Source organism: Dipodomys ordii, unplaced genomic scaffold, assembly GCF_000151885.1.
Source record: "Dipodomys ordii isolate 6190 unplaced genomic scaffold, Dord_2.0 Scaffold20, whole genome shotgun sequence".
Classification (NCBI taxonomy): Eukaryota; Metazoa; Chordata; class Mammalia; order Rodentia; family Heteromyidae; genus Dipodomys; species Dipodomys ordii.
In genome coordinates, this window is record NW_012267236.1 from 6835710 (window position 1) to 6848667 (window position 12958).

Genomic DNA, 12958 nt, shown 5'->3' on the forward strand with positions numbered 1-12958 from the left:
ACATTTTGTCAGAAGGTGTGGGACAAGTTGATCAGTGCAGACTCTTTCACAGGGTGGAGGCCTGGGTTGCTGTCTCACCCTCTACCACTTGGGGTCTTCCTGTTCCATACAGTAGGGAGATGAGGGTTAGGACTATCAAAATGCCCCAGTTCCTAGAGAACAAAACCATCAACCTTCAGGTGGAAGTGGTTTTTATCTAATCACAGCAGGAAGTATCAGAAAGGGAAGGCTGAGATAAACCTTGGGAAGATAGGAGGAGGTGAGGAGGTGACTCTGGCTGTGGGCTGACTGCTTAGGCCTTTCGGTTCCCATTCTGTCTGGTTCCAAACTCTGCCACATTCCTTTGCCTCTTCTTCACTTTTCCCCCAGACTAGGCTAAGGGCTCCTCCGAGATTTGGAGATGGTGGAAGACATCTTGTCCCGCAGTACAACAGGCTGGGGAAGGGCAGTACAGTGCCTCCCTCCCACCCTGTGACACCGCAGGAGCTGGTTGCTGAGCCAATCTTAAGAAAGGACCAGCACACACTTGACCCTTCACCTTTCCCCAGACTCTCCCCACTGAATTTCAGATTCTGGTACAACTGCTGTAGTTCTGCAGCCTTCAGAGTACCCAGAGGCAAATCAAGTTTTATGACAAGAAGAACCAGGTGGAAGGTTCCAGACTCAGCTAGGGGCTCACTGGTGAGTTTGTTCATCACAGAAGACCTTTCCTTACCTCCGACTGTCCATGGGGTTGTAGAAATCTGGACTGGTAGTTGCTGTTCTTGTAAGTGAAGAGATAGGGGTTCTCCTGTAGAGAAAGGTAGCATGCTATATCACCGTCCAGAACTTTCGATCCCTTAATAAATGGGACCAGCCATCTGGCCATATTTTCAGTAGATTGGGAGCATTCACTGCATCCTTTCAGTGTTAACCAAACCATTCTCTGGCCCTTCTCTGAGCTTTCCCTGCAGGAACTCATGCTTGCTTTGAAATAGCCCATCTCTGGTTCTCCCTACTTTGGAGATTCATGCTACCAGGCCCTCTCCCTCTCCCTTCTCTTTATATACATATACATGTATATATACATATACGTATACATATATACGTATACGTATACATATATACATATACATATACATGTATATATACATATACGTATACATCAACTCATCAGGAAAAAAGCCTTAATTTTAAGCATCTGGCATCCAAATCAAAGAAAGATATAAGGTGAATTGTATTTTTCTTATTGTTTAGGAACAACTACAAAATGAATGATTCATCAAGAAAGGAAAACAATTGGGGCTGGGTATAGGAAGATCACGGTTTGAGTCTTCTCGGGGAAAATGGTAGCAAGAATAAGATGGGCGTGTTGATGCATTCCTGTAATCCTAGCTATTGGGAAGCAGGGAGAGGAGGATTATGGCCTGAGGCCTGCACTGGAGAAAACTATAAGACCCTATTTGAAAAATAACTAAATCCAAAAGGGCTGGGGGAAAACTTGAGTGGTAGAGTGCTTGCCTACTAAAGTAGCGTGAGGCTCTGAGTTCAAACTCCAGTACTCCCCCTTCTCAAAGAAAGAAAAGAAAGCCAAAAGATTTTGATAAGCATTAAATGATAGAAGGAATCTCATTGGTTTATATTCAGTTACTTTTTCATCTAGTTGACTTTGCTTATATTAGAGACATATATAAGACATAAGCAAAAGTGATTCATCTTTAAAACCACTATGATGCCCTCAGCCCTGCCCCCTTCTCCTTCCCTCCCCCTAGGTAAAGGAAAAGCCTGGAAATTGCATCAAGGACACAGGACCAGGGGTACAAGAAAATGGAGAGGACCATCAGAGGCCAGGTGGGCTGTGGCTTCGCTCCTGTGACTTGCACAGGTGTGGAGGGACTCCTGATCTACAGTTATAAACCCCAAGGGCAGCCACACAGGCAGATGAACCATCTAAGCCTGTCAGGAGCTAATGTTAGCTCCTGTCTTAGCACAATCCAGGTGGTGTCATCCCTCCCCTTCCTGCAGCCCAGTTCCATTCACCTGAGAGGGACATTTCATGGGCTTCCTCTCTGCTGCATGGAACGGCTCATCCTTGCGTCCTGCTGGCTCCATCTAGAAAAGAAAGTGATCCCTAAATCAGAGAACCTGGCACAGGGGCCAGCCCTCCAAGCCCTTCTGAGAAAGTCTCCAAGTTTGACCCCTGCACCAGCAGCATCAGGGCCACCTGGGAACTCAGGAGAAATGCACACTTCCAGTGGGGTCCCACACCCACCCGCTGGATACTCAGGCTGGGGACAGCATTGCTTGTTCACCCATAACAGACTGCTGACTGTCGCTGGAGAGGGGCCATCAGTGGGTTCAAGATGTCAAAGGCATTTCTTAGTCCCCTCCTCCAGACAGCACAGGAAGAGAAACTAAACACCAGGTTGGACGGGGTGGGGTGGGGGGTGGGTGGCAGCTAGCCATACATACTGATATCCTAGGGCAGGTTGTCCTGGTCCATGTCTGGTCCCGCTCCTTGCTACCCATGTGAGACTACCTTGCTGACTACATCTCCCTGAGAGAGCAGAGCAGGTAAAGGGAGGAAGAGCAAACCCACCGCCTGTGGATAGAGCCCCTGCCCTGCCCTGGTCTACCTGCTTCCTGTAGCCCCAACCCTCTGGACAGCTCATTCACACAGCTTCACATGGAGCCTGTTAGGGGCCCATACCCAGCAAGGACCCGTCTTTAACTGGGTGACAAAGATGCAGGAACACAGTCCCCACCTTTAACTCAGGCAGCCATGATCCCTAGTAATTCAGGTACAGACTCTGAAAGAGGTCATGATTTAAACCATCACCATAGCCAGGCCCTGGTAGATCATACCTGTAATCCTATCTATCAGGAGGCTGAGATCTAAGGACCAGGGTTTGAAGGCTGTCTGGGCAGGGAAGTCCATGGGACTGACATTTCCAGTTAACCACAACAGAACCAGAAGTGGCTCACTTGGTAGATTACCAGTCTTAAGTGAAAAAGCCAAGGGAGAGTGTCTAGACCCTGAATGCTGGCCTTAATGAGCATGAGCACATGCGCGTGTGTGCGCGCACATACACACACACATGAGCACACACAAACACACACTAAGAACCACAAAGGCTACTTAACAGTATAGACAAATGGTAGACAGGAAAGCAAGAAACCATCAAGTTCTAAAACTTAGGCAAGAGCATTATTGAAAAATAATGACAGCCAAGAAATAAGTAGAGGGGGGGATTTCTAACTTCTTTGTTACTCTGAAATGCTCATGATGCATCTGTAAAAGCCTCAGAAGAAAACAACAGAGGAGGAGAAATCTCGGGCCCTCTTTTGCTGTGCTATGTTTTGCTGGGAGGGAGCCTCATTTTTTTGCTGTCAGCCCTGCTGCTGGGCCCCTTCTAAGAAGCTGGCAGAGAGGCCAGGACACCCCAAGCTAGGAAGGAACTTTACCCCATTCAGGGCTGCCTCTAACCAAATGGAAGGAGAGTCAGATAAGCAGGTTTAATGATCACATTTGAGAGGGAGTGGTGGACCTGGAGCTCTGGGGTTCACTTTTATTCTGACGGTGGCCGCTCTAGAAATGGAAAGTTCAGCCCAGGGTGTGCAGGGCTGCTCCCAAAGGCAGTGTTCAGTGTGGCTGGGGGAGGGATGGCCAGGTATTGATCTGTCTTGCTTTCCTTTTTCCTTTCTACAATCATCTAAGAAGTTTTATTAGGAATAAGAGTCTCTGGAAAGAATGAATCATGGGAAGCCTATTTTTCATGTTCTCAAAGAAAGAAAATGTATAGGGTTGCCCACTAAAACTTCTTCTGGGCATCTCATCCCAGAACCAGGCATAGTGGCTCATGCCTATAGTCCCAGCTATACAGGAGACAGATGAGAACGTGGCAGATGGAGGCCACCCTAGCCCAAACATTAGCAAGATCTGACTTTAATAAAAAAAATAATAAATAAAAGCCTTGATGTAGCTACTTTGGAGGCAGAATTGCAACAGGAGAATGAGGTTGAGATCTGAAGATTGAGGTTCAAAGCTAGCCCAGGAAGGAAAGTCAGCAAGACTTTTATCTCCAATTAACAACCAAAAGTCAGAAGTAGAGCTGTGGCTCAAATAGTAGAGCACTATCCTTATGCAAAAAAAGCTCAGGGACAGCATGGTGCCCAGGCTCTAAGTTCAAGCCCCAGGACTAGAACAAAAAAATAAAAGTATTGAGGGTATGGTTCAAACAGTAGACTGCCTGCCTAGCAAGTAAAAGGCCCCGAGTTCCATCTCAGAACTGTACACATACACAAACACACATAAAAGGCCTAAATGTCTTCCTCCCATTGCTTTAGGCTGCTTACAACTGGCTCGACCAGGGTGGGATGTGCTGTGACTCCCCTTCCTAGTCCTTTAGTGCTACATCTCCTTCACTCTGCCTCTTCATCACCATGAAATCCACTCGAGGGTGGGGGCTGACTTTAAACAGAATCCTCTCTGAGAGCAGAGTTCTCATGTGTGAGCTCTTCCTGAGTCCCTGCGCTGCCCAGTGGCTCTGGTACCTGGCCCTGCTCTAGGTACTGAAGGGGCCTAGGACTCAGGTCCCTCAATACTGCCCCTAGTTGGGAGTTCCCGGAATTTACAGGAGGCAACAGAAAAGGCTCAGAGAATACAAAGTGCTTTCAGCTCGGTACAGAGACACAAGCATCAGTGATGGTGGCGGGTGACAATACAACTAGAAAGGTTCCAGCTGTGTGGAGCTCAGAGCTCACATCTGTGCTGGGCTGTGGCTGGGGCAGGAGGGCAAGTGCTAACGTGGTTTGAGCCCAGGGCACAGCAGACCCCTCTCCCCACAGGTATGTCCTGGGAGTGGTACTCCGAATGGAGTAGGCATAGGCCCTGGATCACAGCAGTTCTACTGTCCCCTGCTTGTCCCCAGCCTAGGAGAAGAGCTCTCATCGGACTCCATGTGGTCAATAACAGGCATACCTGACTTTTACCTCATGGTCTTGGGTAAGCCCAACACAGTGGAAGAGAAGTTCCCACCCGCCCTGTGCCCCCAGGGGACCACAGTGAGTGAGGCAAGGGGCGTGAAGGAGTCCAAAGGCTCTTTGCATTGTCCCAGGCCTTCTGAAGCTGGCTGAGGTTGGCAGGTGGAAAAAAATGTGATCCACTCAAGAAACAACCAAAGATAGGACCGGAAGCAAAACTGAGTTTCCTGACTCCTTGCCCAGTGCTCTTGGCCCTAACCTGTCCTGAAGCCCTATTCTGATTACTCATGGACAGATTTAGGCCTGCAGGAGCTCTGGATGAGTTTGAGCAGGGCTGTGGGTGGCTGGCATTTTGCAAGTGAGGAAATAGGAAATGAACCATTTGGGGACTCCTTCCTCCTTTCTTGGTTGTAGGAGCCTGGGGGACTTAGGAGGAAAATGTGAACTTGGTAGTTGTTAGACAGGTCTGGATTGAGTGGGGTAACCCCCCCACCCAGGACAACCACCACCACTTCCTTGAAGGCCTTGTGACAGTTGCTGGGCCCCAGGCCATTGGCCTCCTGTTCCCCTCTGATTATCTGTAGCTCCTGACCCTTGAGAAAACTGAAAGAGCCTGGGCCTGTGGCAGTGCTTGGGGACATCACTCAGCAGCTCTCTCGTGTTTATTATCATAGCTGCCACCAACACCAAAGACGCTTGGTAGTGAGATGAAGGGGAAAAGAGAGAGAAAGGAGGCCAGCCCTTTCCCTTCCATCTCTTCTCCAGCTCCTCTTCCATCTGCTAATCAGTTTCATTGGTTCTCCAGCCTTGTGTGCTGTATTTCCTCTCAGACAGGACCAGCCTCCTTCCTGTGCCATTTGTGCAATTTGCTGTCTGCTCCCAAAGGTCCTCCTGCCACACACCCTAAAAGCCACCCAGATCCCATCTTCTAGGCCTCCTCTAACCTCCTTGGCTCCCAGTACAAGGCAGGGTTGAAGGTGCCCTTGGTTGGTTGGAGAAAGGTGATGGAAGAGCAGAGAGGTATGGCTGAACCATGATGATCAGCCTTCTTCCCCTAAAAGAGGGTGATGGGAGGGCAGTCCCTACTGGAGGGGGGTCCCTTCTCTGCCCTGTGGGAGACCAGTCACAAGGTGGTTTTCTAGGGGATGAGTCCACCCAAGGCTCTGACCCACTCATCAGCATCCCTGGCCAAGACAAGTGCCTTCTCCAAGGGACAGCCTTAGCCTTGCCCGTGCCTGCCCTTCCTACCCTGCCCTCATCCTCCACCAGGAGCCTAAGTGCAGCTGCTTGTGTGCTCAGCATAGGCACACTAAGATAAGAGGCACAAATGTTTCTAATCTGAGCAAGAAAAGAAAAACAAATGTCTATCATTGCAATTCTAAAAACAGAGCCACTTGCATGGGGGGGGGATGGGGTGGCAAAGAGAGGTCTCTGTCTGCTGCCTTTTATTCACTGATGAATCATGGGGCCCTGGTGATGCCTATCATGGATCTAACACAGAGGACCTATACATGTTTTAGTCCTTGCTCTGGGCCAAGGGTGAGACGGACCCTGGATGGCAGGGGTGGGGGAGGGAGGCTATAGGCTGGGTGTTGCAGAAGGGAGGCTGTGAGATGGGGTTTTGTCATGCTGGCTCCAGGCACCATCTTGAGCCTTTAAACCTGCATGGTGCTGCCTCAGGGCCAAGAAAGCTGGACAGGGAATGGTAGGTAGGATGGGTGGGTAGCCAATGGGGAGGTAGGGCTGGGCTCTCCCAAGGCTGTCACTGTAGGAATAGGAGTTGAGCTGGGCTGGTACTCTTGACCCTCCTCATTGCAGTGGGCAGAAGGCGAATGTGACGCTGACCGTCCTTCCTCTGTGGTTTATCCCTTAGGCTGGCGCAAGCCCTGGTCACCACCACTTACCATGTTGTTCCAAAGGCTCAGGGCAAGCACAGCAGGATGGTGGGGCAGTGGCTTCTCCTAGAAGATAAAGAGGTAAGAGGAGTCCATGTTTGTCCCCAGGAGGTGACAGCTCCTGTACTCTGTTTCATCCCCTGGGTTGGAGCTGGGGGCCCTGATCTGTCCAGCTCTGTCCCCACCAATAATGGTGAATTTGTAGGAGTGTTATCTGGGGCCAGGGTTCAGAGGTCAGGGTTGGCGGGAACAGGGCAAATGCCTGGCTGCTCTGTGTCGTCATGGGGTCCCTAAAACGAAACTCAAGAACAGGTGGCAGGAAAGCAGTTGGGGTGTGGTCTGTGTAAGATGGTGAAAAACCAGGACTTCAAGTATTGTGCAAGCCCAACAGGCAGGAGCTGGGATTCAAGAACAACTGTTCCCAGACACAGCCCAGAAGGCTTAGAGGAGCCAAGGGGAAGGTAGGGCTGGTGCTTCCCCAAGGCTGACACTGTAGGACCGAGGTCATACTCCCAGGGGTTGAGCTGGGCTGGAACCCCGGCGGGGAGGCTGCAGAGAGACTGCTCAGCCCCACCTCCAATGCACTATGATCCTGGTGACCCTTTGCCCGATGACCCAGGGGAGGGCAGATGCAACTCCCTCCCTTCGGAAAAGGATGTACAGGAGTGCACAGAGGAAGAAATGAGCGTGGGTGCCCTTGGAAGCACCATCTTGAAAAGTCAGAGCAACTAAGCGGAGCGAGTCCTGCCCACACGCCAGGGCACTGCCGACTTCTTCCTGGCATTGGCTCACCAGCGTAGATCAAGTGACTTCATAACACCCCTCATTTTATGGACGTGGAACCATGACACAGAGAGGTCAGACCACGTGCCCAAGGTCACATGGCCAGTCACTTTCAGCACCAAATGCTAGTTGGAATCAGGGAAGCTAGCCTGGACTCCTGCTCTTCATGGGACCATGGGACCATGCAATCTCATGTGGGAACGGCAGGAGAGAATATGGCACCATCACACTGGTGTTCATAAAGCTTGTCTGGGCTGGGCCTTCTGTGAAGCTGAGAGACATAGCGGAGGGAGGAGGGAGCAGAAGTGGCCCAGGCCCCTTACTTCCATCCCCACCCTTGACGCCTCCCCCCTGCCCACTCACTGATGGCAGCAGCATCTCGTAGAAGAAAGGCTGGAAAACCACGGCAAAGGACTCCTGATCGCTGAACCTGCTGGAGGCCAGGAGGCTTTCCCAGGCTTCCTGAGGAAGGAGGTGGGGGAGCTGAAGGCAGCTGGTGCTGTGCAGCCCCTGGCTTAGAACTAACACCATGACGGGGCACAGTCGGCACAGCTCCATGCTTTCCCTCAGGGCTGAGTCTGCAGGGGCTTGAGCCATGCACCATTCAAAATTTCCTCACTGAGGGAAATGTTTCACAACTTCACTCCCAACTTTCTTCTTATGCGTGCCAGTGAGCACTGGACTTTGAACTGCTGGCCCAGGAGCACACATCTGCACTCTGCTGGGGGTCTCTTAGGTCAGTGGCAATGCATAGCTGGTTTGCCTGCAGGCTGTGATCTGGGGTCAGACATGATCCAGTCAAAGCAGCTCACCAGCTATAGAATGAATGTGCCAAGCTCTTCACTCTGTGTCACCCAGTGTCAGCACAGTCTCCACTCCCACTCACCAGAACTGTGGTGCTTATAGCATGTGCAGGGATATAGACTCATCTTGGGAAAAGCAGCCAAGAGTAGCTCTGACCTTAGTCCTGAACTGAGCTGGAGAAGTCCTATGTGAGCAAACTTGACCATGTCCCCACCATCCTTGTTCTCTGTGGTATCTACTCCCTGAGCCCGCTGCCCAGAGGTGGCTCACCTGATAGGACCATTGCATGATGACCTTGTCCAGCTTTGAAGTCTTCTCTGGGCAGTGACAGGGCTCTGGTACGGGGTCGCTGCAGGTCAGAACGAACAAGGAATAAAAGACCTGGGTGGTGAACCTCCAAGATGCCTCTAGAGAAGAGGGCCTGGGATCCTAGAGTCCCTTAGGGGCAGGGAGGGAGATGCTGGAGCCTGAAGGGATGCTGGAACCTTAAGGGGTACAGGAGAAGGGAGGAGACCAATGTTGGGAGGATGATGGGCAGGGTGGAGAGACACCCCTGGAGTTCTTGTCCCTGGTGGGTGGGGATGAAATGAGATGTTTTTTCTCTTCTTCTTTCTCCCAGACACCCACATTGCATCCTGCTTTCTTTACTCTATCCTTTTTATCTTCCTTTCTTGGAATTCCTCCCTTCCCACCCTCCCTTCTCAGCTGTCTTTGCCTTGGCCTTTTCCACACAAACTTCTATTGTAGGTGCAAATCCAGGATTGTTAGAATGTGGGACCAAAAAATGTAACTTCTGGGGAAATTCTCAGAAATAATGGGAGTTGAGTTCTGAGAAGTGACAAGATGGTTAAACTCGTTTTGCTTTTTTTTTTTTCCTCTACTCACTTTCTACAAGTAATATTCCTTGGCTTAAAGTATTTTGCCAGATCTGATTTTTCGGTTTTGTTCAGAACCCTCAAATCACTTGGGAGGAAAGGGCCCCTGACATTGTCCAGACTGAATATTTCATCTCTGAATGTGAGCCCCCAACTCTCTTCTCCAGACTCCATCACACACTACTGTGTAGGCTCACATATACCACAGGACGTCTCCTGTCATCTATGATTTCAGGCTCCTTATGGCCCATGGATGGCATGTAGTGTAGGCTGGTCTTCCTCTACTTCTCTTCCTACCTGAGCCCAGCCCCCTGATGCCAGTGAGACACGGCTGCAATCTCGGAGAGATCCACCAGGTTCACAAATGCTTTGGGTACCTAAAAGGACACAAGAGTAAGAAGGTGAGTGGCTGTCAGTCACGTGGTCATGGCTGCACAGTGACTCTTGGGAGCCCTGATGTGAGCCCTGTTTGAGGTCCAGTGGAACACAGGGGCTGCCTCTTCAACAGGTCAGCTCTGCTCAGCGTTGGTTCAAAGCAGCACTTTCACAGCTGTGCATTGCAGAAATGCACCTGTCACCTTCCTTCTGGTGGGCAGGGCACCTCTTCCCATGTCCATGGGGACCACAGACTCCCCTGTCTCCATGGTGACCACAGACCCCAGGAACTCAGGGAAGGTATGAGGTACTGTCCTTAGGCTGTCAGAACCTGCAATTTCATCTTGGTCATTCTAGAAAGAGGCTCTGCAGGTTCTTGAGCTTTCTGGCTATGACAGACCACAGGGCCATTGAGTCAGAGCCCCCCTCAGATATGAGCTTTGCAAGAGGGACGTTCTCTATCCAGACGACTTTGCATTTCAAAGGGCAAGAAGATGGGGTCCTGAGGGTGTTGGGGTCCCTCACAGAAGTCTATTCTTCCCACTCTGGGAGAGGCAACTTGGGAGTGAACCAGAACCCACCTCACCAGCCCTCAAAAGAGGGGTGTGAAGCTCCATGAGGAAATTAGGCCAAGGTCCCACAGGGCCGGGGGCACAGGCTTACCTCCTCCTGCAGGTAGTCCAGGGTCCGGGCCAGCCTTTCCATGTCATTCTTCACGTGCCTTTCCTGTGAGAGAACAAGTAGGCCGAGTGAGGGTGGCAGAAGGGGGAACTGAGGCCCAGGTGTCCAGACTCAGGTAGGCTGGCCCCACCTGAGAGAGACCCTCCTCCCCCACAACCAGTGTAGAGTTTCTGGAGCTCCCTTGTTTTCTCTGTCTGACTGTGTGTTTGTGTTCGGCACATTTTCTGACTTCCCATATTCATCATCTGTCAGGAGAAAAATCAAACACATCATTTCCTCTAGGGGAGACAGTCCACGTCAAGAAAAGGCAAGCCCAAGGTTAGCGCAAGGTCGAAAACACCTGTTGTTGTCCAGGCACCCTCATTGAAGGGAGGGAGATTCACTTCCGGAAGCTGGTGAAATTGCTTTTATTCAAAGGGAAATGAGCCTTAAGAAGGAGTACACAACCAATACCAGATTTAAGCTTGCAGGTGAGCTTCAAAACTTCCATGGGGGCACAGGCGTATCCTCCCTGATCTGAATGCTTGGGACCAGATATCAGAGTTTCAGATGTCAGAGTTTTTTTAGATTTTCAACTGTTTGCAAAAAATTTACCAGCTATGTGTCTTTCGGCCAAAGTTCCACAATCAAAACTACTCAAAGAACAGTTTTGGGTTTGGGAACATTTTCATTTCAGGTAAGGAATGTCCAGCCTGTAATATCAGCCCTCTCCCTGCCAACTCTGTCCTGGTCTCATTCTTTAGAAACTGAGGGTAAAAGACATAAGTTGATACTGGTTGAGAGAAATAAGCTTTTTTGTTTATTCCTGTCTTTGGGCTTAAGGAGGAATTTATATTATGTGTAACCTTACAGAAGAGTGGTGTTTTGTTTTTTTTTTTTCCTTTTTTTTGGTGTGTGTGTGTGTGTGCCTTGAACTCAGGGTCTTGTGCTATTCCTTGACATTTTTTTCCTCTCAAGGGTGGCGCTCTACCACTTGAGCCATGGCTATACTTCCTGATTTTGGCTGCTTAATTGGAAATAAGAGTCTCATGGATTTTTCTTCCCAGGCTGCCTTCAAGCCTCCATTCTCTGATCTCAGCCTCCTGAGTAGCTAGAGCCACCAGAGCCTGAGTGAGAGTGGTGTTTTTATAGGAACATGACATCTTCACCAAGACATAGGGAAAGCTGATGGTCTGGAATGTCATGGTAAGCCAGGCTCCCTCTGTAGCTGTGAACCAGGCAGAATCACACTCAAAGGACAACCAACCAGGGTGTCCCCAAACCTAAGGACAATGAATGTGGTACATGTGGGCAGTAAGGATGTTTCTAGACTGACTTCCAGGGATCTGCAGGAGGAGCATGGGATGGTCAGATCACACTTAGGAGACTCAGGTGGAAGAAAGCCTGGCCAAGGCTGTATTGCCACCCATCACAACACATCTGGCAGTACTGGCTTCCCAGGGGCAGGCCTGACACCAAAGCAGAACTGACAACATTAAGACGAGGACTTGGCATTTCTTCCCATATTGCATGCTGGGGGGCAGTGGACGGCCCTTTGTGTAAAGTCCCCATTTGGTGATTGACAGCTGTGTGCAGAGTCCTGTCTATGCAGGAACCAGCAGCTTTTCCACCTTCTTTGTCTTCCTGTCACTTCAGGGACAACCAGTCTGCAGGCAACTTAGAAGCCTGTCCTCCTGCAGGGTTTACTGATTGATTTTTCACATTGTAACAGGAAAGCAGAGTGGCATTTTGCAGTATTTTCATTACTAGTGAGGAAGTGAAGTGAGGGTGGATAGCAATGTGTTTCTGGACTCAGATGGGATCCTCTCTTGTGCCCCCCTGTGGGAACTGAGACCAGACTTAACTTGTTCTTAAAAGTTAGTTCTTGCAATTTATTCTAAGGAAAATGATTACTGAGTTAAACTCTGAATACTTTCCAGTTTCTTGAGTCATACTGCAAGAGAACCCTTCTATGTACCTGCTTCTGATGGCATTGGTGATGAGAACTGTAAATGCATGGTGGTTGGGTTTTTTTTTTTTTTTTGCATTAGGCTTTCTTTCTTCATTTTTATTCTGAGTTTTGATTTCACTCATCAATGAAACTAGATTTCAACCACAGAGCAATAAGCAAAGCCTCTAGACCCTGAAAACATCCAGACTCACTGCTACAAACCACATTTCCATTTTCCTCTGAAGACCAGACATTGCTACTGCATGGCAGGTAGCTCTGATTTCATTCTCTATGACTTTGATGTTTAGAAACCATGAAGAACAAATGAGGATTTAAGCCCTGGTCCACTCCTTACAAGAGAAGCCCAAAATTCTTAGGGGGCAGAGAAGTCCAGGTTCGTGGAAGGACAATGGTTTAACATTTCTTTTCAATGAGACAATACCACATGACTGATAAAATGACTTTCAGGAGCCACTCAGCATGAGACCGAAGATAGAGCTACACAGTCAAATGGGGGCCTGGAGCCCACCCATTCAACCTTTGCCCTCAGAAGTACTACCTATGGATCCTAGCTCTGCAGAGCACGTTTGGACAACTCTTGAAGGACAAATAGCATTTGAGATATGCTCTCAGGAATATCAAAATACAGAAGC

The 12958-nt window shown here is 49.6% G+C and overlaps 1 protein-coding gene across 1 annotated transcript in view; it reads right to left on the bottom strand.

The window, feature by feature from the left end:
* Positions 1-12958, bottom strand: part of Plb1 (phospholipase B1) — a 125042-nt gene that overhangs the window by 81008 nt on the left and 31076 nt on the right. The window contains exons 10-17 of the mRNA XM_013013528.1: positions 10358-10420; positions 9617-9696; positions 8715-8793; positions 8004-8102; positions 7247-7255; positions 6867-6923; positions 2020-2091; positions 716-790 (exon numbers count right to left, since the gene is read on the bottom strand). Of these exons, the coding sequence (XP_012868982.1) occupies positions 716-790; positions 2020-2091; positions 6867-6923; positions 7247-7255; positions 8004-8102; positions 8715-8793; positions 9617-9696; positions 10358-10420 (534 nt within the window). The remainder of the gene's footprint in view (positions 1-715; positions 791-2019; positions 2092-6866; positions 6924-7246; positions 7256-8003; positions 8103-8714; positions 8794-9616; positions 9697-10357; positions 10421-12958) is intronic.